This window comes from Rousettus aegyptiacus, unplaced genomic scaffold (assembly GCF_014176215.1).
Source record: "Rousettus aegyptiacus isolate mRouAeg1 unplaced genomic scaffold, mRouAeg1.p scaffold_m13_p_1, whole genome shotgun sequence".
Lineage (NCBI taxonomy): Eukaryota > Metazoa > Chordata > Mammalia > Chiroptera > Pteropodidae > Rousettus > Rousettus aegyptiacus.
In genome coordinates, this window is record NW_023416284.1 from 164480015 (window position 1) to 164505846 (window position 25832).

The 25832-nt window shown below is 35.3% G+C and overlaps 1 protein-coding gene across 1 annotated transcript in view; it reads left to right on the forward strand.

Annotated features, from left to right (window-relative positions):
- Positions 1–17241: 17241 nt before the first annotated feature.
- The window catches only part of PEX7 (peroxisomal biogenesis factor 7), a 70322-nt gene continuing 61731 nt past the window's right edge, over positions 17242–25832 (forward strand). Inside the window, exons 1-3 of the mRNA XM_016165848.2 lie at positions 17242–17452; positions 18998–19055; positions 19936–20086. Coding sequence (XP_016021334.2) covers positions 17323–17452; positions 18998–19055; positions 19936–20086 — 339 coding nt within the window. The 5' untranslated portion in view covers positions 17242–17322. The remainder of the gene's footprint in view (positions 17453–18997; positions 19056–19935; positions 20087–25832) is intronic.

Consider the following 25832-nt stretch of genomic DNA (forward strand, 5'->3'; position numbering starts at 1 on the left):
TGGCCCTCCATTTAGCCATCATATTAATGCTAACTACATTCCCTCTGGTATTTTTTTCTCGAATCACCTTGATCTAGCAAATATTTAAACCTAAGTATAAATGATAAGGGGGTCCAGGAATGGTTGAAGTAAAAGTAAAAAGTAAAAAAAGAAAAACATGTGGCTATTTAAATGTGAATTAATTAAAATCGAAGAAAACTTAAAATTTAGTTTCTCAGTCACAGTAGCCACATTTCAAGTATTCGGTGATCATATGTAGCTAGTGGTTACTCTATTGGACAATGCAGACATAGAACCTTCCTTTCATTGTAGAAAATTCTACTGGTCAGTGCTGTTGTAGAAAGCTATTTGCCATAAAACTTCGAAGAGTTTGTATTCTTCATTTAGCACAATATAAGGCTTTAGGTATTAAACAATTAATAAAATATGATTCCAATTGAGCTCATTCCTATGCAGAGAGAAAGAGATGTAAAGAGATTCCGCTGAGCTAGAATATATACAAAAAGGGTGAGAGTCAGAGATACATCAGTCTAGGTTAATAGGAGGAAATTCTAGACCCATGCAAACACACACAAAAATGTATGATCATGAGATGGTATGGTGACTTCTAGGAAACTGCAAGTAGTTCAAATACTAATACATGCAAAGGAGTAGTAGCAATAATAGTTTCATAATAATAATAACTTTATAGTTACATTAAAAGCACCATTACTACCACTCTGTTGCTACTCTTATTACTACCATAAAATGACTTCATCTACTACTATGAGAGTACATGTTTGAAACAAGTTTGTTAAGAAACAAGTTTGGAAGCTGAGCTGAGGCCAGATTTTGAAGCATCCTGATGAAAAGTAAATTTTAATTCATCCTATAAGAAAAGGAGACGTTTAAGGACTTTAAGTAGAAGAGAATGTGATCCAATCTATATTTTAAAAAGAAGTTGTGGCTGGCGTAGAAGTTTGAGCCTGTAGCTAAACTCAGAAGGAAGTTAAGAGACTTTTGCAATATTCCAGGTGTGGCCTAGGGATAGAGCGATGCTCTCATATCTCAAGTCTCTTTAAGCAGGAATGACTTTCTATAGAATCTTTGATATGCTTCTTCTAAAAGCATATTTGATAACTTTTTATTTTTCTCTTATTGTTCTAATAAGTTAAAGCAATTTTAATACAGAAAAACAGTTCTCTTCACATTTTGTGAAAGGAAGATTAAGGCCTCATCTATTAGATATTACCTCATGCTGCCCCATGCCCTGTCTACATGCACACCATCTCCCAGACTCTCAAATTGTTGCTTGCTTCTTCCTTCACTAGGACTAAAGTTATTACTATTTAAGACATTCTTTTAATTTAGATAAACAAATCTTTACTTTAAATAAACAAATCTTGTCATAGAAAGTTTTTGTGTAAGCAACAGAAACCAACTGTGACTACTAAAACCAAAAAATATATATTTTTTAAGATATTGGGACTAACAGCATCAGTGCAAGGCTGGGGTACAGGCTCAGAAAAGGCAGAAAACCAAGAGCTTTCAAAGACCAGGAGCTACAGATGAGGTCACTCCACAGAAACAGTACCTGTGACTTTGCTCTAAATAGATACCACGATTATTTTCTTTGACACTATAGTTGTTAAAGACATAAGTCCTCAAAAATTAATAGTACTAGTTCATGAATACATAAGACAAATCAATGAGACAGAGTAGAAAATCCAGAAATGTATCTAATTACATATAAAAATTTAGTATAAGATAAAAGCAGACTTTTAGATTATTGGAAAGAAGGACTTTGAAAAAGTGGTGTTGGAATAACTAACTACATAGCCATATGGAAAAGATAAAATTGGATTCATTCCCCACACATACACTAAGAAAAATTCCAAATGGATGTGAGATTTAATTTTTAAAAATGAAACTATGTGAGTACTCAGTAAATATATGGGTAAATTCTTTCCAACTTAGGAACAAGGAAAATTGTCAGGGTTATGACTCAAAATCCAAAAGCATAAAAGGGACAAATAGATAAACTTTATAACATTAAAAATAAAAAGTCTTTACATGGCAAAAGACATTATAAGTAAAATAGATAGACAAATAACAAACTAAGGAAATAGCTACAACTGGTACTACAGCTCATAAAATGAGTTTCTAAAAATAGAGAAGAGATCGAAAATTCTGTAGAAAAATGAGCTATAGAAAGCCATAGACAATTGATAAATATAAAAATATTTATCACCTGATAAATATTTAGGTATTTATCAGGTGATAAATATATAAATATATAAAGATGTTCAATATCATTCATAATGATATCAATAAACATTAAAATTACTCTAGTATTCCATTTTTCACTTACTATGTTGAAAAACTCTGAAAGTTTAATAAAACAATCTATTGGTGAGGCTGTAAGAAAATAGGTACTCAACTATTTCTGGTGGAATAAAAAATATGATAAAATACCTGCAGATGGAAATTTAAAACATCTAGCAAAATTATATATACATTTATCCTTTGACTCAGCAATCCTACTTCTAAAAATTCATCATGACATATGGTGGTAAAATCATGAAAGACATTTTTGCAAGACTGTTCATTTCAGTATTACTTATATAGCAAAAAGTTGAAAATCACCCAAGAGTTCATCAGCCAGGAGCTGGTTTAATAAACTGAAATAGCCGATAAATGGAGTACAATGCAGCTTTAAAAAGGAACGTTGACTATCTCTATACATAACCATTTATTTAGTTTTCTAGTTATTTACACTAGGAAGATAATCCCAGGTCCTATTTCTCTTTCATGGCTGGACTTAGAAATTTAAGTAACTATTTTTTTAAAGTAATGTGCTATATTGCCATTGAATTTTATGATATAAAAACATATGCGTGTGTCTCATTTTATTAATAAAATGGCAACATACTATATATAATTTTCTAAAATACCTTGTATTTTCAAGTATTAGACAATAAGCAGTGTATGACTGGGAACCCTGAAAAAGGCGAAATGAATGAGGTGACCCTTTGTCAGGAGGCAATTTCTAGGTAGTGGTTGGTATAGGGAAAGGGAAGCTAGGTGTTTTTGGTTGAGGATAAAACAGAATTTGAGGAACCTAGGTGGTCAAAATGTGAAAGACAGTATTCAATAGGAGAAAGCTATGCAGAGAAAGAATTTCAGAAATCTGCATACAAGACTCTTTGAGTCTTTAACTGAATGCCACACTGCACATCTGTAGGCAAGAACAACTTTTGAGTAAAGAATAAGTATCAGGAAATTCTAACAAGAACAATTCCAAGAACTCACACAGAGCTGGAAATAACTTGAGTTCCTTCCAGCCGGAAAGGAGAAACCTAATTGAATACATGGATTATTTAGAAGAAATCCTAGAAAAGCCACAACTTAGAAGTGAGCTAGAGTCTCCTTTTAGGCCTGACTTAAATAAGCTTAGAAACAGGAAAGTTCACCCACAAGTAACTGTGTACCAAAACAAAAAAAAAATCCCTGACCCTTTAAAGAAGTATAACAAAAACACAGCCATTATAAATATGCATAAATGGTCAAGGATGGAAAAGAACACAATGAGGAGAGAAATGGAAGCTATAATGAAGAAAAAAATGGAATTTCTTGGTGTGGAAATGCAGTATTTAAAATTATAATTTAATTGGACAGGATAATTGGACAGCAGAAGAAAAAATCAGTGAAACTGAAATAATAGAAACAGAATTTATCTGAAATGAAGCACGGAGAAAAAAAGACTGAAAAGGTGGCATACCCTAGTGAACTGTAGGATAATATCAAGTGGTCTAAAATATATGCAATTCCAGTCTCGGAAATGTTAAAGGAGATTCTTCGAGTGAAAGCTTTTAAATTTACTTCGCTCCCTTTTCTGAGCTGCAAGTTTTTTTTCTTTTATAAAGACAAACATCTCCTTATCAACTTTATATTATGTGTTATTAATATATTCAAAAACTATGCTTTGTTTAAATGCAAACGATTCTCCCAGTTAGTAATATCTTGAAACAATACCAGTTACAGTTTCCTTTTCCAGTAGGATGATCAAAGATTATCTTGATATCTTGGAATTCCATACAAATGCAGTTTGATACATGTAAATATAGGCCGCCTTCAAGATTGTCTGAAATCCTCCTTTGTTTTATGGGCCAAAATACATACAAAAGAAAATCTAGTAGTATTTATATTACCCTTATTTTAATTACAGATAGCTTTAATCTCTAGAATAGAAATCCAATTTATAAGAGATCTATGAATAAATACAAACATTTGTTGTATTAATGGTTTGTGAATTAAAACCTCTAAAAGGTAACCAAGAAAAAATTTTAAATCATATTTTATTTAGATAATAACATGACATTTAATTAAATTGATCACTTGATGGTTATTTTTATGTGTCATCTTGGCTATAGTGCCTGGTCGTTTGAGCAAACACTGGTCTAAATGTTGCTATAAAGGTATTTTGTAGACTGATTAGCATTTATAGCAGTTGATCATTTCACAATGTATACATATATCAAAGTCAGTATAAATATATGTAATTTGTACTTATCAATTATACCCCAATAAAGCTGAAAACAGGAGTCACAATAGGGTGTGTATGAAGACAGCAATTCTATGCCTTAGTCCTTTTGGCTGTGCAGAAACTTAGATTTCAAACTATTTAATACCTATAAACCTTTTCAAATTATATTCCTCCTTGAGCCCCAGAAATGTCATGATTTCATACGTGGTTAACTAGCAGTTAATATTGACATCAGAGAGTGAGTATTACCACATTGGATTCATATAATTTCAGCCTAAAAGCAAGGAAAACTAGAATTTTACACTGGCATCTGCTACAGAATTATAAATGTACAATTTCTGTTTGGCTTTGCAATATTTCAATTAGTTTACCTAACCCTGTCATAGCCTTCAAAGACTCCTAATTAGAAACGATTGATCTGGTCAAACATTTTCCATTTTACGTAGGAACAAAAATCTAGGCAAAGTATGGAATTGAGAAGTTAAAGGCAAATTGAGATTAAAAACTCAGTATTCTTTGTCCTAACCTAATTGCATTTAAAAAGAGAAATCTTCGACTAATCAATAAAAAGCTCACAGAGAATACATTTCTAGTAATGAAATTTCAGGCAGCCTGTAACTCTACTTCCACTGACACCTCTAGCAAATCTGGAGTCCGCTTGGAAAGTAAGGTGTGGGGAAGGATGTAAAGACAGGGTAGGGGAGGAATGAGAGAAGATAAGAAATATTTCACATTTCCTATTCCATAATTTTTCAATTCAATTCATGTTGTCAAACATTTATGGAAAATTTACTACGTATTGGTCATTCTTTTAGATTCTATAGAGACACAAACAAATTAAACCTAGACTTTACTTCAAGGTGCCTCATATCCAGTATAGGAGTGTGGTTCATTTATTTATATAGAAAATATTCCAGTTGAATGAAATATTTTACAATGCTAGAGTTATGTATTGTGAGGTAAGAAGTGGATAATATTTCAGAGGCCCTCAGAATTTTTTCCATGATCAAGATCACCACAGTTTACCCAGCTGGAACCAGCCTCTGTCCTTCCCAGAGAGATCACACTATTTTTAGCTTAAATTGGATAACTCTTTCTGCACTATTCTTTGCCAAGGGTCCAGCTGCTCTGTGTTTACTTATGTCTATGTTATATATTAACCTCTCTTTAGCATTACAAAATATTCCAGAATCTTTCCAGTTTACTCTTTGCAATATTACAAAAAATACAGTGAGGTCCTAGGCTAGTTTAATTCTGCATTCACTCAATGAAATTAATTCCTAAATGCCTATATCAGGTCCTTGGGGATATACCAGTGAATATAACAGACAAAGATTTCTCATTTAGTAAAACATGTATTCTAGTTACTATACATAATAAAAATCCAAAATAAGGCTCAGAAAAGAGATAAATTTCTTCAAAGTTTTCTGAATTTGTAATGTCTATATCCGTTTAGTTTGACTTAGAAACAATTTTCACTGAAGAGAGGAACACATATCAAAGCAATGGCACTTTCTCCAGTTGCCCTGACAGAGGAAAATTCCTTTATCAGTGGTTTAGTCTACTCAGGCTGCCATAACAAAACACCACAGACTAGGTCGCTTAAACAACAGCCATTGATTTTCTCACAGTCTGGAGGCTAGAAGTCCATGATCAAGATGCCAGCAAATTTACTTTCTGGTGAGAGGTTTCTTTCATCTTCTTGCTGTCCCCTCACATGGCCAGTCATTTCTCAATGTAAGCACAGAGAGAGAAAGAGCTCTGATGAAGGCCTCTTCTTACAAGGACTGCAATCCTACTGGATTAGGATTGCACCCTGATGATTTCATTTATCTTCCATTACCTCTGAAAAGGCTCTGTCTCCAAGTATATTCACATTGGGGTTTGGGGCTTTGACATGCAGGACACAATTCAGACCATTACAAATAGTAACAGAGAGAGCAGTGTTCTAAAATCATTTCTTGATAATTACGGCAACATAATAGATAAGCTACATATGCTATCTGTCAGTTTAATGTCTCAAATAGCATCCTCATTTTGGGCCTAAATTATTCAAATTTGATAGCTTAGCTGACAATAAGAAAGGATAATTGCTCCTCCATGCTCTATTTCCCTCACTTAACTGCCTGAAAAATAAAAGACAAGCTTCCTTTCAAAGTGTACATAATCTTAGGTCCCGTTTAATTTAATACTTACTTTTCAGTAGTTATTTCTTCAGAGCAGAAGTCTACTACAAACACAAAGAAAATACTAATAACAACAATAACAACACACCTTTGTCTATTTTAGGCATTTGATGAACTTTTTCAAATTACCAAAAAATCAAGAGATAAAGAAATCTAAATTTTATTGAATGCTTACTATGTGCCTGGCATAATACTAGGCTCTTTGTATAATTTGCTCACTATGTCCTCACAGGAGTCTTAAAGATTATTATTATATCCATTAACAGAGAAGAAAATTGAAGTAAAGTGGCATGCCCATAGTTGTACTCACTGTTAGTGGTAGACCATGAATTTTGACCCAAATCTACTTAGTCCCAAAGCTTGTCCTCGGCAATATTATTTTGGGTAAAACTTAATATATGTAATTTCAAGTAGATTAAGAATCTTCAGTACTGTTAAAAAGCATGGGATAGAACTATATGTGGATATGGAATGATTCCAAAGATATATTTTGGAAATTTTTGGTTGATTGTTGGATATAAAATAAAATTAAAAGGTAAAAAAGTATACAGTGATTAGAAAGTCTTGATTCCATCTTGTCTTCACTTTCTTCCCAGTGGTACCACTATTATCAGTTTCCTTGTGTTTCTTTTTTGGAGATATTCTATGAATTAACAAGCAGGACATATACACACATACAGTAGTCCCCTGACCTCTACCCGAGGCTTCGCTTTCCATGCTTTCAGTTACCCATGGTCCATCATGGTCCAAAAATATTAAATGGAAAATTCCAGAATAAACAATTCATAAGTTTTAAATTAAACTTTATCTCATTATTTTATATATATGTATGTGTGTATATATATATGTATATATGTGTGTGTGTATATGTATACATATATATATGAATGAAAGAACACAGTAAGTATAGGGTTCAGTACTATCCATGGTTTTGGGAATCCACTGGGGGTCTGGGAACGTATCCACCCCCTGGATAGGAAGGACTACTTTACACACATTTAAAAACACAAGTGGTGGCATATTATCAGCATTGGTCTGCCCTTTGCTTTTTTTCAGTAAACAATATACTTCTCTCTGAGAGAGACTAAAACATAAAAGGGTCTAGAGTGAGAAAGAGACTCCCTCTCACTGTACACTCTTCAAATAATTTTTTTACCATGTACATGTATTATTTTTTTAATTATAAAACATACACACAAGATAACTTCTGTGTATTCTTAATTTTGGATGAAAATCTTAAAAACAAATAGTATGATTTTAAATTAAAGAGAACCAATAGAAGATCATTTTACTTCTCTTTTATCTTTGTGACATCATTAACTTTCTACTTCTTGAGAGGCATGATTTTCAGCAACATTTATTTTTACTTTTTGAATTAACTTTGGATTGTGACGCTACCTAAAATCAACTCATCACTAAAAGTAAATGTTATTCTGTGGTCTATGAACTACAGAATCCAAGTTTTGGTATAAAGCATGGCTACTACCTGTTAGTCTTAGTTTGAATAAAATAGCCTTCATTTATCAGACCTTTTCTTTATAATAAGTCTTGGAGTCATAATGTTAAGAGATAAAAAGGATCAGAATCTATCAGATGGTAAAGCAATGTGACCCAAAACACAAAGCAGAGACTCCTAACATTCAGTTCACTACTCTCTCCATTAAAAAAAAAAAAAAAAGTTTTACTAATCCTTACTTTATATTTTTTTCACTAAATTTGTCACAAAAACAATATGACCTCTATAACCTGCCAAAAGATGGAAAAATAAGAAAAGTAATTACAGTTCTTACAAACTATATTAGAAGCCTGCTTTTTTCAAACTTAGAAGTTAAGTTTAGAGATGAGTTAGAATTTCTGGAAGTATTCCGCCTTGAGGGAGAATTTGAAAGAGGACAAAGAGTTGTTGGCTTGGGGAATAAGAAGGTAAAGATTTTTCCTGTGTAGGGGGCTGCATTAAGGAACACCCAGAAAAGTCAATGGGTATATGGAACAAAAGAATCTTTCAGAAGAAATCTGTAGGCATTCCATGTTAGTGAGATGGGGAGGGGAGATTTCATTTTCTATTTTAGCTTCCTGAAAGTTTTCTCTCTGAAGAGTAGTGGAGAATAAAACTAAATTCCAAAACTTTTCAATTTACTTAAGAATGTTAATTGCCGCTAAGGTTTGTTTTTAATGCACTAGACCTTTTTTAAATTAAAATTATTTTTTAGAGCAGTTTTAGGTTCACAGACAAATTGAGGGAAGGTAGGGAGATTTCCCATACATCTCCTGCTTCCACATTGTCAACATCCCCACCAGAGTGCTGTATTCTGAGGAAAGAGTGAAGATGTGGAATATATAGAATAGAGTCACTTTAACCAAATTGCTAAAATTATTAATATTACAAAGGTTGAGGCATGAGGAAAGACTCTATTCTTGTTCCAACTGGCGTGGAAACTTCAACTTTTATGAACTTTCCAGTCCTGTGTCAATGCCCAGATATAGATTTGGATGTCCAGGTAACCCTCTAATTGCCCCCTGAAGGCCTCACATATATATTGATCTGGTATCCATCACCCTGACTACCTGTCATCTGATTGATAACTGTCCTGGATCAATCCTAGGGCTAAGAATGCAGGACTTATAATTCTCAAGAATGTACTTTTTGCTATAAGAACTTTTAACTTTCCTTTCTTTTTTGGACTACTTCTAGTTTTTTTTGTCTAGCTATGTTTCCAGTTTGCAAACTCTAAGTTCCTTGAATAAACCTTTACCATTTATTTCTAGCAAAGCTTCCAGACCCTTTTTGAGTTTGTTAGACAATTTGTTAAAATTCTTGAACCTACACTGACATATCATAATCACCCCCAAAGTCCATAGTTTGCATTAGGATTCACTGTTGGTGATGTACATTCTATGAGTTTGGATAAATGACATGTATCCATCATTAGGGTATAATATAGAATATTTTCACTGCCCTAAAAATCCTCTGACTATTCGTCTCTTTCCCAGCCCCACACAAACCCACAACCCTTGGCAACCACTGATCTTTTTACTATCTTCATAATTTTGCTTTTTCCAGAATGTCATATAGTTGGAATCATATAGTACACAGCCTTTTAAGATTAGATTGTTTTACTTAGTAATATACATTTAAGATTCCATGTCTTTTCATGGCTTGAAAATGCATTTCTTTTTAGTACTGAATATTATTCCACTGTCTGGAATACTAGTTTATTTATCTACTCTCTTACTAAAGGATATCTTGATTGTTCCAAGTTTTAGCAATTTTGAATAAAGCTTCTATTAAAATCCATGTTCAGGTTTTTGTTTGGACATAAGTTTTCAACTCCTATTGATAAGTACCAAGGCACACAATTGCTGGATCATATGGTAGCAGTATGTTTAGTTTTGTAAGAAACCACCAAACTTCCTTTCAATTGGCTGCATTCTCACCAGCAATGGGTGAGAGTACCTACTGCTCCACATTCTCGGCAGCATTTGGTATTGTCAGTGTTTTGGATTTTGGCCATTCTTACAGGTATGTAGTGGTGCTCGGTTCTCCTAATCATTCTCTAATCATATAGTCTCCAGATTCCTCACTGTTCTGCTTCCCTTTTTTGGGAAGCCATATTTTATGAAGACGCTGAGGCTCAAAGAGATAAATTATTTGCTCAAAATCGTACAATCAACATCAGAGCTAAAACTTTCATTAATCATTATTTGCAAAAAATTGTCTCACAAGGTAGAGATTTCTTTTCTTTTTATTTTTCTTTTCTTTTTTTTTCTCTTCTTTTCTTTCTTTCTTTCTTTCTTTCTTTCTTTCTTTCTTTCTTTCTTTCTTTCTTTTTTTTACTGTGGATGATGCTGCACAATAAATCATCAAGTGTCTCAGGGGCCAGGCAACTTCTAATATTTCTGTGTCTTTCAAATAAAAGCATGCATGCCTGCCTTTTTGACCAAACAGATTCAACAAGTTTGAAGGAAATTAGTATCGTTTCCATATCTTAGTTAATGAAAATGATAGATTTTGAAAAATATACTCTTTTTCAGCGCTAAGAAATCTAAGGCACGTAATGAGCATACTAGATTTCCAATGTTTGATACTCATGTTAAAGATGATCATACACATTCCTTTTATACTTGGTAAATTGTTTCTGTATCAGAACTTCTCTTTCTTAAGAATATGTAATCGTCATACACAGTCCTGGGAAGCAGCCTGATACTGTACTGTGTATTTGTACAAAACACTGAAGAGTATGTAGTGATCTCTGTGTGTGCTTATTGTGAATGGTGAGATTTATGAATTGCTGAGCCAGGCTTACCAAGAATCCTGGAAGTGAACAATCCCGATTTGACTGATTTCTCCCTGAGGTCAGCTCTAGGTTGCCACCTTCTGAGTCTTCATGCCACTTAATCACGATGGGAATGATAGTTGGCCTGGATTTCCCTATTGACATTTCCATTTTATTAGCTCTGAAATATAAAGTGTGTGAGTTCTGTTTCATCCTAGACTTAAGTAGCAGGAAACTTCTGCTTTTCTTCTCAAACATACTCCCTCAAATTTATGGAAGTCAAAAGTCCCAGTTAAATCATACACCAGACATTTCTGGTTTGTGATTCATCCATAGGGACTACATCGGCCCCTTTACAGGAATTTTTCATAGGCCTTAGGATACTACAAATTAGAGCTATTTATTACTAATTTAAACTAATCGGACAAAGAAAAAAATTGAATTAGTAAAATCTTTTAATCATACAGTTAAGAAAACCTTTTAACTGTAATAGTTTCAAAGAACTTAACAATAGTAAGTCTTCTAATCCAGGGCTCTCCAACCCCTAGGCCATGGGTACCAGTCAGTGGCCTGGTAGGAATCAGGCCTCACAGCGAGAAGTGAGCAGTAGGCAAGCAAGCGAAGCTGCATCTATATTTGCAGCCACTCCCCAGCGCTAGCATCACTGCCTGAGCTCCACCTCAGATCATCAGGCATTAGAATTTCATAGGAGCCCTGGTCTCTAGTGCCAAAAAAGTTGGGGACTGCTGTTCTAATCCAGGAACATAGGACAGCTCCCCATTTATTTAGATATTTAATTTCTTTCAGCAATGTTTTGAAGTTTTTAGTGTACAAGTCTCATATCTTCTTGGTTAAATATATTCCTAAGTATTTTATTCTTTTTAATGCTCTTGTAAATAAAGTTTTCTTAATGTCCTTCTCAGATTGTTCATTGCTAGTATATAGAACTCAACTAATTGTAGTATAGTGATCTTGAATTCTACAAATTTGCTGAACTAGTTTATAAGCCCTAGTAGCCTTTTTATGCATTTCTTGGGGATATTCTATATATAAGGCTATGCCATGTGTAAATGTTGATATTTTTACTTCTCCCTTTCCAATTCTAACAGATGTGAGATGGCATCTCATTGTTTTTATCATTCTCTGGCTCTGATAATATCCTAGTTAGTCTCTGGCTAACTAGTTTCCCCTAAGGGCAAACCTTTTTAAAAAGAACAGAGTGCTCTAGTATATTAAAAAAAAAAAAAAAAAAAAGGTTCCTTTCTCACCTCCTTCGGAGGGAAGCACAAGGTAGTTTTTCTCCAATATTTACTGTGGGAATCTGATTAGCCTCCTGCAGGTAAGTCTCACAATACCATGAGGTTCCCCCTTGTGACTAGGTTCCCTCAAGTTTTTAATTCTCAGACGTAGGCACACGGAGCCTCCAACAATTTGCCGATTTCAGTTTGGGTTTCCCTAACCCGGTACTGGTTACTGTGGTGCTTTCTGCTGTGAGTCTCTGCTCAGGTGAGCCACGACTCCCTGTATTCAACCTGTCTGTTTCTCCAGTCTTGGGAGCAGAGGTTTGTCATGTGTCCTCTCCTCTCTTACAGATCTAAGAAGAGTTGTTGATTTTCAGTCTGTTCAGCTTTTTACTTATTGTTGGGACAGATTGATGACTTCCAAGCTCCTTATATGCAGAACCAGAAACTGGAAGTTTAGTCTTAGCTAAAATCTTTTTTATTTTAAAAAAGATTACAGGCTTATAGAAAGGTTGCAAAAACACTTCAAAGCAGTCCTAAATACCCTTCCACAGATATGAACATTTTATCACATTTGCTTCATCTTGCTATCTAGTTAACTAATATTTAAGTGTTTGAGACAGAGTATGTATTTCCCAAAAACAAAACATGATCTTACATAAACAAAATACAGTGATCAAAATCAGAAATTTAGCATAGATACGAAACTATTAACTTATCTACAGACTTTTTTCAACTTTTGCCAATTGTTCTCCAATGTCCCTTACAGCAAAAGAAAAACACCTTTTTGGTCCAGGATCTATTTCGGGATCGCACACTGCATTAGTTGCAGTGTCTTCTCTTTAATGGGCAACAGTTTTTTCAGTCTTTCTTTGTCTTTCATTACTTTGATATTTTTGAAGTGTGTAGGTTATATTGTAGAATGTTGATCAATTTGGGTCTGTCTGATTTTTCCTCATCATCAGGATTCCCCAGATTATGCAGTTTGAGCATAAACATCACAGAGGAAGTTGTCGTCTTCCCAGTTCATCATATCTGAAAGCATATGAGGTTAATTTGTGTTATTACTGGTGATGTTTAATCACTTGCTGAAAGTTGACTGTGCCATGTTTTCATTGTAAAGTTACTAATTTTCCCTTCATAACTAATAAGAATATTGTGGTGAGACACTTTGAGACTATATTATTATCCTGTTTGTCTTTATACGTCCTGTCACTAGTTTTAACATCTGTCGATTCTTGCCTAAACAAGTATTACCATGGTGATTTCCAAATGATTATCTTATAATTTCATCATTTCTTCTACCTTAATTAACAGAAATTCTACTGTATGGAAAAATTTTGTCTTCCCTCTTATTTATTTTTTGTATCAGTATGGTCTCTTATTTTATTCAGTAAGTTATAATCTGTATCTATCAATATTTTGGTTGGTCCAAATGTGTCCAGGGAGAGTCCCCTCCAGCAGGTTTCTGTGTCTTTTCCACAGTCTTTATAATTTGTTTGTGTGCATTTCCTTACTTTCTGTCACTATGTGTTAAATGAAATTAAAACATTTCCTAAGCTTATAAGTATTTATTGAATTCCAACTAATATTGAAGATTTCATTGTGCTTAAAACATTAAATAAAATGGTCACACTTGTTGGGTTCTCCTCAAGCCTTTTCATGTGTATTGGTTATTCCTAGAAGGAAAGTTTGAGGACTGGTGTATTAGTGTCCTTTTCATTTTCAGGTGCAGATACTCATGGCCAGCTAGCTATTAGCTCTTTGGTTTCTGTTACTGTGTTTAAAGAATGTCAGGTCTTCCATTCTGTGCTTATTCAGTTAAGATAATGTAGTTTAAATGGGAATTTAAGTTGTCTGTGTCTGAATTCTTACCTTCCATACATTTGTTTTAATACAAATGAGATATATAACCGAAATTCAATACTCAGATATAAACTTCATGGTAAGAATTAAATATGAGACTGGTTCCAGAACTTGTACTGGTAACCATTTTGCTATGGGAGTAATTTAGTTCTGGGGGTTCAGGAGGAAGATACTGTGCAATTCTTAGATCTTCACATATGGTGTCAATATAGCAGGGATGATATCCCTCTTTGAATATCTTAAGAACTTCAGCTTACTTTGCCTGGAGTGTGTTCTTCCTTTAGCTACCAATATTTGCTTCCATTGCCCAAGTCCCAGCACTTCTCCTCAAATATGTTTTTCTTCTCTGTCTATGCTTTAGCCAATAGATGAGAATTAACAAGAAGAGCTCATTAAAATGTCGATTTCCAGGCCTCTGGAGTTTTTAAATGAATATATCCATGGTGTGTCTTAAGAATCTATATTATAAAAATGACCTAATGAGATTCAGAGGCAGGGATCCGAAATATGAAGAATACTGCCTGAGTGATGAGGCACCCAAGTCCCATCTCAGGCTCACAGGGAAAATAAGAATTTGGGGGTTTGTGTGGGTTGGAGGTGAGAGAAGGCAGATGTAGCATTGTTTGCTTCTACATATCCATGTCAAATGGTATTAATTAATGATTGATTGATGTCTTATTCATTTTTCCTCATTCATAGTATGGCAGGAGAGTTGATCACGTATTACTTTGTGTTTTGCTGTAGTGTTTTTCCTTCCCCTATTCTGATTAAATAGCCAGCCCTTCTGTGATCCCTAGTCTTGGGGCACTTGAAGGACTGCATAGAAGATGCTCGCATTCTTTAAATTCACTGAACAGAGTTTTGATGTGTCTTTGAAGAGGGATGGCAAAAGATAACCATCTGATGGCAATGAGTGAACAGAGGGAGAGAGGGAAAGATTCTCCAGCCTAGAAAAGTGACAGCAAGCTGGCCCTGCTCCCTGGTGGGAATGTTTTCATGGGCATCCCAGGTCAGTGATGCCCATGAAGAGCCTGTCTCAGTAATGAGACCTGGGCCCTACTTGGCTCCTAGCATGGCAGGAAAATGCACATTCACGTGCTCACTCTGACTAACACAAGAAGCTAGCTATCCATGGTGACCCTAACAGTCAGAAGAGTAGAGAGACTTTTCACCATATGCCAGGCAGTTTTAGGCACTGAATACACTGGGGTGAACAAAACAACAATCCTACCATTGTGAACTTGATGTTCTAGTGTCAGATTCTAGTGTTACCGTAGGGAGTGCCAGGAGACCCCAAACATGATAAACTTGAATTTTCTAACAGCCTAAGGGTATGGAGATGAGTTGGTTAAAAAATAAAAAGAAAGAAATGCTCTATTTCTTGTATACTTGTGTCTATGCCAGCAAATTGTTGCCTGCTATAATAGTAATAGCCATCATATTTATTGAATGCCTAATATGTCCCAGACACTGGAATAGATGTTTTATCTTATTTTCTTTGATACTCTTAAAAACTCTGTTGAGTCATTTTCCTAATTTAGGACCCACTCTCACTTGTCCATCTACAAATGCATCAATGGATAGTGTGCAAATCCTCCCAACTTTAGCTGTATTTTTTAACACATTAATTAATTAACTAATTAATTAATAGGATACATCTTGTGTGTTTCCCCTCAACCCTTCCCCAGGTCCTTTTCTTCTGCCAAGTCTTATATTCAGGTGTTTTCCCCAAGGTTCTTTGGCCCTTTTCTCTTTTCATACCACTCTCTTTCCGAGTGAGGGCACTCTTTCCACGGCTTACATGTAAATAAGAACTCCCTTAGCTACCTTAGCTTCTGACTGGATGTCCAACAAGAACTTGATATTCGACATCTTAATACTGGAGCTCATTTCATTGCCAAATCTGCTCCTCCTTCCATAGTCCTTATTTCAGTGAGCAGACCATGCCCGGCATCCATCGAGGCATGTAGTCAAAAATCTGGGAGTCATTTCGACTCCTCTCTGTTCCTTACATGTCATATATTATGAGTTATTACCATAAACTCTTTTCTGACTCTTACTTTCCCCTCTCATTATCATAATCTTTCTTTAAACTCTTACCATCTTCTGCTTGAACTCTTGCTAAAGTCTTTTAACTGGCCCCGCCCATTTCTCTGTTCTCCAGATTAGTGTTGCCCAAAAGTTTTAAAATGAAAACTTGGTTATTTAATTTCTCACATTAGAAAACTCTGCTGTTTCCCCATTGTTTAATGTATAAATCCAATTCACTTGGTATGCACACACATTCTTCTCCATACTCCTTCCACTTGGGCAGGCTGAGTCCTAGCAGCCACAGTTGTTATGGATCATGCCATTTTAGCTCTCTTGGGTTGCTCATGTTATTACCGTTCCTACAATGACACATCATCATTTACTCACCTTAAACGATACCTCCTTTCTTAAGCTTTTCCTCCTATTCCCCCATCTTCCGGCACTGACAATTTCCTTTTTTTAAAAAAACTCATATGTATTTTTCGTTGCACAGTATTTTGATTACACTCAACTGCCGACATGTCTGCTAGGCTAATCTCTTGAGGGCACAGAGTATATGTGAATCCCAAGTGCTTAGCATTGTACTTGGCATTTAATTAAATAGTCTTACAGCTAGGTGAGTGCCCGTTGACCTGGCTCAATTATCTGCACTCTCTTTCAGTCTCAAAAATGTCTTTGGTAGATAAATTATAAATTGTCACCCTCCACATAGTATATGGTTCGTAAATGTTTGAATGAATGAACGAACCTTAGTTTTCATTAATTAGCCCCACATCTGAGCACTGATTACTATACAACATATGTAGTTAGAATTAAAAAAAAAAAAACTTAGTTGCATTTTATATCTAATTCCTTAGCTTCACCCTTGCGCGATATAATATTGCTTCGTTATATTGGGCAATGAAGGCTAATAATGCAAAATATCAGAATCACCGCCCAATCTCACAAATCATTGCCCTGTTACACATAGTTCATTACAGGTAGCGCAAATCAGATTGCTTTGCCCAAAACAAAAAAGGATTTTGTTGGCGTCAATGCCATTTCATGTGCGGACCAATAGAAATCCAGCATCACGGACACTGGGTCGCCTCACATCCGCCTCGTCTTCCTCGGTCTCTAACTTCTTTAGGGAAGTCCGGTCCGTCCGAATCGGAGAGGCTTTGGCGGCTGAGCATCGAGGCCGGGAGGTGGCGGGCTGGATGAGCGCGGCGGGCGGCGGAGCGGCGCGGACGCTGCGGGTGCCGGGCCGTCACGGCTATGCCGCCGAGTTCTCTCCGTACCTGCCCGGCCGCCTGGCCTGCGCCGCGGCGCAGCACTACGGCATTGCGGGTGAGGCCGGGCCGCGCAGTCGGGGCGGGGGCGGGTTCCAGCCGAGCCCCGGCTTCTCCCGGTCTTCGGAAAGCACTTCAGACTGTAGACTGCGCCACAGCTGAACACCAGGGGCAGCAGAGGAACCGGCGCTTCCTGATCCCTCCTTTGTCCAGAATAGGGAATATGTCTAGCGATAGTGATAGTATCAGTTTTGTTTTGTTTTTTTCCTTTTCTTGTTACGGTGCAGAAGTAGCGTATAGAAGGTGCCTAGTGGCCCATGTCCTTATTTCTTAAGAGCACACCGATTCCACCGCTATCTGACCCTCTCTGCCGTCAGGCACACGCTTCCATGGAGAGTGGGTTTAGCCTCTGTGGCCCCTCTGACCTTTCCGGACCAACAGATTTTGAAGACCGTCTTATGGGTCACCGCAGTACCTGTTAAGTGGTCCACATTCCCTACAGTGCCTTTGGGTTGTTGTAAATCGGATGCTCCTGTGCAGTAGCCGTTATGTAATTAATCAAGTTCTGCCCTCATCTTTTGTTTCAAGAGGAATACAGACATTTGCAAACACTTGTTTGGGGTTTAAATGGTCTCGTTATAAACTAGATTAAAAGGCGGAGTTACATTCTTAATTTTTCTTGTTTTAATTCATATCCTAGCTTTATTTACACACCGAACTTCAGTGAAACAAGTCACCGCATGGCACTTCTTGATAGTTTTTGTTTGGTCCTACAGTCAAAAAAATAACATGTCTAAAATTCAGAGGGAGAGAAATATTTACTTTATACTTTTACCATTAGCTCTGACCGCTTGCACATTTACAATAATTGCATCTCGGGTTTGATTGTTTGATTATTCAGATTTACCCTAGAGTGAAAATGTAACCTTGCCCACAAGATTAGGTCGAAGACCTGTAAGTTTGTGATATTTTAAATCCTTTAAAAAACTTAAAAAGAGTTTGTAGTTTTTAAAAAATCGGAGTTTTTTTCTCCCTGGTTCCTATAACATATAACTTTTTAAGATACACTTGTCCCTTAATAAAATAATTCATCTTTGGTAAATAAGTGGCATATTGTGTCCAGCACTTTTACCACCAAGTATGTGGTAAATTTCACCAGGTATTTTGTTTTAAATTTTAGGTTTATGGGTTAGGCAGTGTGTTGTAATAGAAGAAGCAGAGCCCCTTGAGCCTCAAAGCCCAAGCTTGTCATTTGTCAATAGGGACGATAATACCTATTTGAGTATTATACCTATTTGGGAGGTTAATGTGTCTGGCACATGTCTGGCCACAGAATATGAACTCAAATATCTCTCTCCCATTAAGGCTGTGTTTGGATTCTAAGCAAGCATAGGTGAGATGATAAGTTTAATATTTAACGATTGAAGCACAATATAGAAAGATGGAAATGGAGAACACAAACTGATCATTTTGAAATAATATCTCGATAACTTTAGGGAGAAATTTGTGGTAGTAAAATTAGTACTTAGTGCTTGACCCCTCCTTGACCTTATGGTCCCCCTGCAGATTCAACCACATGACCTCAAATTTTTTTTCTCCTTAGGCTGTGGAACCCTGTTTATATTGGATCAACATGAATCTGGGCTTAGGCTTTTTAGAAGGTAAGTTGGCTCTCTAATTATTAACTTATATGTATTCTCTGTTGCTATTAAAGACTTGATAGAATTAGATTTTGAATCTTTTTATCAATAAAGATTTACAATTTTTAAATTTGCAATATAAAAGTTACTTCAGCATTTACATAGTATAGAATGTATTTTTGCCATTAAGTTCGATTGTCATTTTTTCTTCTAAAGTGCCTATCTCTTAAAGTCCATTTATAAATCATAAAACTTACACACACATAAAGAGGATATGAACTAGTTAGTATACTGTTGTGTGATGTTCCTATCTTTGCTGTCTTCTTAATGCAGTTTAGCTTTACTCATTCAGGAGCTAATTATCCATTTTGTAGATTATCTGTTCCTCTTTCCCTTTCTTTCCATGCATGTCTTATCTGTATGTCTGTTGGACTCATTAATACCTCCATCAATGTTAAAGGTAGAGAAAGGAAAGGAAATGCCTTCAGAAAATAACTACCCACTCCTAGTTCAGGTGAGGATTTGTGGGAAAAGTTGGAATTATTGGTCTAAATTATTATTTAAAAGTGCTTGGTGGTCCCACCTGTGAACCACAAAAACAGCAAGCACCCAGCTATGGCGACATACCCTCATGTAAATGGTGCTATGTATCTAGTTGGGAGACCTAATTTTAATCAGCTTTGCAGTTTTCTAGCTGTTTGACCTGGACTATTCTTTTAACCTCTCTGAGCTTGTGTCTGCATATGCCAGGTGCCTGCTCTTCTTATCTGTCATGGCTGTGAAGATCGTGTGAGATAATGTGTTAAAATGTGGTAAATGTAAAAATTCTGTAAAATTGTTATCTTATGCTTAGCTGCCTATGTAACTAGATTTTTTGTGTGTTTTAATTTTCCTGGTGTAGTTTTGACTGGAATGATGGTTTGTTTGACGTGACCTGGAGTGAGAACAATGAACATGTCCTGGTCACCTGTAGTGGCGATGGCTCACTCCAGCTCTGGGACACTGCCAAAGCCACAGGGCCACTGCAGGTCTACAAGGAACACACTCAAGAGGTAGGAAAGAAATCTTTCTGGTCATATGGTTTTTCTTTGGATGAAATATATTCGGGCATACAAACATGAGAAAATGTCTTCAGGGGACAAGAAGTTTAAGTTTTAGTGTTTGTCATACATGTTAGATGTCACTTATTATTTGATTATTCAGACATAAAGTACCTCTAGGCCTAAGGAGCTGCGAAAGAAGAAAAGGTCAGGCTTCTCATTAGTCAGTGAAAACGCTTCCAGTAGTAAGCATCCTGAGGCATCAGTGTCTCCAGAGGGGCCCAGCCTTTCTTTAATGCTGTTAGAATATGCCCACCATACTCTGCCTCAAGGTAGAGAGAGGTAGGCGGACTCTTCACAAAGACATCGCAAAATTGCCTTTAGGCCTTTGGTAAGATTCCTAAGGATTTTCAGAATATGTTGGAGCAAGAGCATCAAATACCGAATATGAGGCAGAGTTTACTAAAGAAATTTTAAAACTAAATTTGGTTCATGTGTCCAGGTATTTGTGTGTATGTGTGTGTATAGTAGCATAGAAAATAGTTTGGCCTTCAGGCCATTAAAATACATACAGGTTTAAAAAAATACATATATATTTTTAATGAACATGATGGGAAAGATATTTTGGTGCTTTACCTTAAAAGTTTTTAAATTTTCCTCGAGGTAGCAAGAGATTATTTAAGAGAAAACTTGCAAATTTACTTTCAGATTTGTGTCTACCACAGCACCTGGACCTGGGAAGGCCTTCGGTAAATGCTTGTTAAATGCAGAAATATTAGTCTTTTGTGATAAAAGATTAGCTTTGGATTCCAGACATCATTTTATAGCTAGAGCTGTTAAAAATCAATATTTCTAAGAGGACCGAAAATAATGGAAAATTTTAGTTTCTCTCTTTTATTATGAAAATCTTTGAATAATTGTAGTTATAAACAATCATGTTTTCATAGAATCACTGAGAACTAAGACAACTTTGAGAAAGGAGGAACTTTAGTTTCAGGATATTGAGTGCAAGAATCTCCAGAGTGGCATGAAGAAATTCAGACATTTTTGTGATATTTTCATGATTTTTGCCATTCCCTTATACCAGTTATATTATAATTATCTTAATGTTTTTTTTTCTTTTTTAAAAAATATATTTCCTCTGGAAAATTTTCTTTTTCTTCAATCTTTGATACCTTGTATTGTTTATATAAATTCTACAGCTATAACTAATGGATTATAAAATAAATTATAAAATAAAAGTATGTTAAATAGGATAAATTGATTTAATGTTTTTCTTTAAAGGAGCTTTACATTGTTATTTTACTTATCTTAAAACAGTTATATTCATGGGACTGTTGGCTTAGTATGTACATTTATTAATTTTTAATGTATGTTAAATATGTAGTGAATAAAATAAAGTGTATGTACCAGTTAAAATCATCTCTTATACGATCAGTGGTGTATGTAATACCTTCTGGGAAATACTGTTCTAGAATGTTCCTCACAATGGGCTCTCTGCCTTACTTGATTTCACTGAAATTGGATTTCACTGTCTTGTGATAATTTACTTGACTTTTAGATTGCTCTAATGGTTAGAAAATTACTCTCTTAAGCCCAGATCTGTCTTCCGTATCAACCAACTTTTGCTTCTAATGCTTTTCTCTGAAATGGTGAGAGTAAGTCCAGTGTCCCTTTTCCAGGAGAACCATCAGGTCCCTTTTTAGTCATCCTTCTTCTAGACTGTGCATTTGTAATTTCTTCATCCTGTCTTCAGATTATGTGGTCTCTACATTTTTCACCCTCTTTGCCACCATAATCTTGAGCCTCTAGTTCTAATAATATTACCTAACATGGCTGTACATTTTTTTTCAGCCACATCATAGTGTCAGGTCACTTTGAGTCCACAAGTACTTTTTACTCTTTGTTATTTGAACTGCTGTTAAACTAGGTTTACATCATTCTATAATTATATAACTGATTTCTTTGAACTGAAGACATATGTTGTTTTTGTCAAGCTAGGTTGTCTTACCTCATTTTCTTTTCAAATGTAAATTTAAATAAGCATTTGTATCAGTTAGGATGCCTTGGTTGTTAGTATAATAGAAAATCCAACAAAAATGCGTTGAACAATAGAGTTTATTATTTCCCATAACCAAATGTATAGAGGTGGAATGGGTCCAGGCGTGGTTGATTCAGGGCTTGACAATGCCTTGAAATACCCAAGTTCCTCCTGCCTTTCTACTCTGTTATCCTTAGTGGGTTTCTTTTCTTCTTGTGTTTTTTATAGTTCCAAGTATTATTTCGTCACTCTGTGAAGTCAAATTGCAAAAAATGTGAAAATGTCCCTATCTTGGGACTTCTTGTAAGACTAAGAAAAGCTTGCCTAAAGCCCCACAGGAGATATCTCTTCATGTCTCAATGACTGGAAAAGCACAACATGCCTACTCTTGCCTTCATCTAAATGAGATTCACCCCTGGGATGAGGAAGGACAGAGCTTTCTCTGAAGGACAAAACTGGGATTTTGTAAGCAAGGAGGAAACCTTTTGGGGAGTCAGCCATCACTCTGTGCCACATTACTTTTTGTCTTTCTCAAAATCATTAGTAAAAATCAAACTACACCAAGCAGGGTGATGAATAGAGAACTGTAGGAATCTCATAAAGGTCATCTTTCATGAAACTGTTAAAGAATTTCTGACGCTCAGCTTAAAGCTCAGTATTATATTTGGCATTTTTTATGAAAGAGAAATCCAGCATTTATTCAAAGTTTGTCTCTTATACCAAATACTCAGAAACACTTAAAAAGATTTAAAGACACACGAGAGCATTTTGAGGAGCTAATAAATATTTGTCGAATACATTAATAAGTGAATGAGCATAGGTGATTCCTATTTTTTTCTACCAAGGTGTCCAAGGAAGCTATGTTATATAATATAATAGCACACCCATGGGAGAGAGTATAGAATAAGGATGAATAGCATGGTTTCAGAATTCTGGCTCTATAACTTTCCTGCTTTGTAACCTTGGGCAAGTTACTTATTTTTCCTAAAACTTAATTTCTTTATTTGCAAACTAGGGTAATAGTAGTCTGTACCTTAGGGTTGCTGTGAGTGCTTAGTACAGAGGCAACACTAAATAAGTTATAAGCTATTATTATTTGCTTTCATATTATAATAAGGTTAGAAAAACATGAAACAAGTTAGGAATCCTCCAGTTACTCATTTCACTGATCAATGACTGTGTAAGAAATCCCTAACAGTCAATTTTCAAACAGTCAAAGTAGGTACTGAATCAAGAAGGAGAAATCCAAAACTTAGATATATTTTAGGCCTTGAGGAATGATGGTCTTGGTGAAATGAAAGAAAATCATGGACATTATTCCTTTGCATGGCTTCTATACTTAGCATCAAGGCAGAAATCAGAGAGAAGACTCTATATTGTTGAACTGGTGTCTGCAGAAGCCAGTGTGTCTTTTGAGCCTTATAAAATGGCTTTAGCTTAGACTTATGCTGCTTATATAATAGGAAAATTTTGAAAAGTTCAGCAAGAAGGAAAAAAGAGGATGTATTTAGAATTTTATTTCTCTACTTCCTGACTTGTGGCACTGTTATTGAAAGATTTAAAACTGACTTTAAAGATGACATAAATCAGTGTTTATTTAAATATCTAGTTTTTAGCATGCTTATCGCAATTTTTAAAAATAGTCAAAATTTGTCTATTAAATAGTGAGGCTTACAATTTGTGAAAAATGTTAAAAAATATTTGATCTATTTCAAGTGTTTTGATCATTGCCTACAAAAATTTGTCTTTGAACTAAGTATGCAACTCTTTTTATCCCGTTGTGGAGAAAATGTCTTTAACTATGCATTTTCTAGTAAGGATGTAATTATCTTGTTTATTTAAAAAAGGATCAATTACTTACCCTTTTATAATGATAGAAGCTGAAAAGTTTATAATAATGAGAGCCCATAACACAATGACAAGCACTCATGCATTTAACAGAATGACAAGCACTCATGAATTTAACAACAGTTTGTTCTCTTTAGAAATTTATTTATCTTTAAAACTGCATAACAGATTTGTCTACTAAAGGGATGTTTTTCTTCCCTCCCCCTTCCTTCTCTCACTCCTTTCCTGAATTTCTTTTTTCTTTTTTATTTCTTTTCTTTTCTTTTTTTTTTTTTTTACAAACACAAAAGCACAGTTGAACTTGATGTATTTCCTTTTGCAGGTTTATTCAGGCTCAGCCATTCATTCTGGACTGGGTTATTACAGTAAGATTTTATTATAATTTAAAATAGCAGTTTAAAACTTTTCTCCCTTAAATTGTGATTGTAGAGAAAACAGTTTCTAGTTATGTGTCAGTTAAATCAATTTTTCCCTTTTTGGATTTTACTATCAATAGGATGTAATGTTTCTCATCACTTTTCAATTCTTAGGTTTTGGGGGAGCTTTGTTTAGTATTTTAAAGAACTTGTATTAAAAGAGATAGACTTGTCTATACTGGTAGCACATGTTATGTGCCAGGCATATGCTAGTTATCGAAAACTCAGATGGTTATCTCTGTAGTAGTTCTGGGACATGCAAGAAAGCCATTTAATACAGTGTGGTAATGTTGAAAAGAAGTATCTAGAGAGAACAGAGAGAGGGGAACCAAGGACCTTTACAAAAAACGCTGATATTTGAGCTGCATCTTGGGCAATTGGTAGGAGTTTCCCAGGTAGCCCACAGGAAAAAGAGCATTTCTGATTTAGAAGAGCATCTGCAAAGGTGCAGATCTGTGAAAGAGCATGACGTGTTCAGGCAACCCACACGTCCTTTGGTGTGACTGGAGCGTACAGTGTGTGTGTGTGGTGAAATGATGGGAGATGAGGCAGGAAAGGTAGACATGGGGCATATCCCGATGGGCCTTAGATACACCTGGCTGGGAGCTGGACTTTATGTTTTGAACTTTCAGGAGAGAGATGGACTAATTTGGTAGATTTAGAGCCACACACTCTGGACAGAAGACAGGACATACATGGATGGATAAGTATTACTCAATGTCCACTTAGCCCATCTTTTCTCTTGTTAGGTAGGACTAGACTATAAAGTAGCTATTTATAATTTTAATATTTGAAATGCAAAAAAGTGGGCAAATGCTTGTCTTAACACAGCGGATCCTAAACTTTGCTACATATTAGAATCACCTAAGGAGCTTTTAAAAATCTTCATGCCCAGGTCATAGCATCTGGGGTTGGAGCCAGGCATGAGTATTACATAAAGATTCTCAGATGATTCCAATGTGCAATGTGTTTGGAAGCCATTGTCTGAACTTAGTAGACACTCACTTATATTGACCTTAATATGTAAATTGTCTAATAGTTTGGGGGTTGTAGATTCAAAAGGTAAGTTTTTAAAAATACTTAAAAAAAGAGTGATTTGATTTCCCTTGCAAAGTGCTAACTCACATCCATATAACCTCACAGCTTTAAAACTTTTTTTTTTTTAAAGATGAGAAAATGTTAGTTTGAAGTAGATGGAAACTATAATGGCGTATGTTTGGATAGAGAGTGACTTTCATGCATGATCACTAATACTGTATCTGTAGACTCTCTCATAGACTCAGTGCAGGTCTCAAACACTATGCCTGTCTCTAAAGCAAGTTGATGAGTGAACTGTACCTAAAAATTAGAACCTCGTATCTCCTATTTTAGAATCTATTAGGAAACATATATAGAATGATGTAATCCTATTCGATAATTTAAAATCATATGAAACTAGAAATTCTTTTTAGTT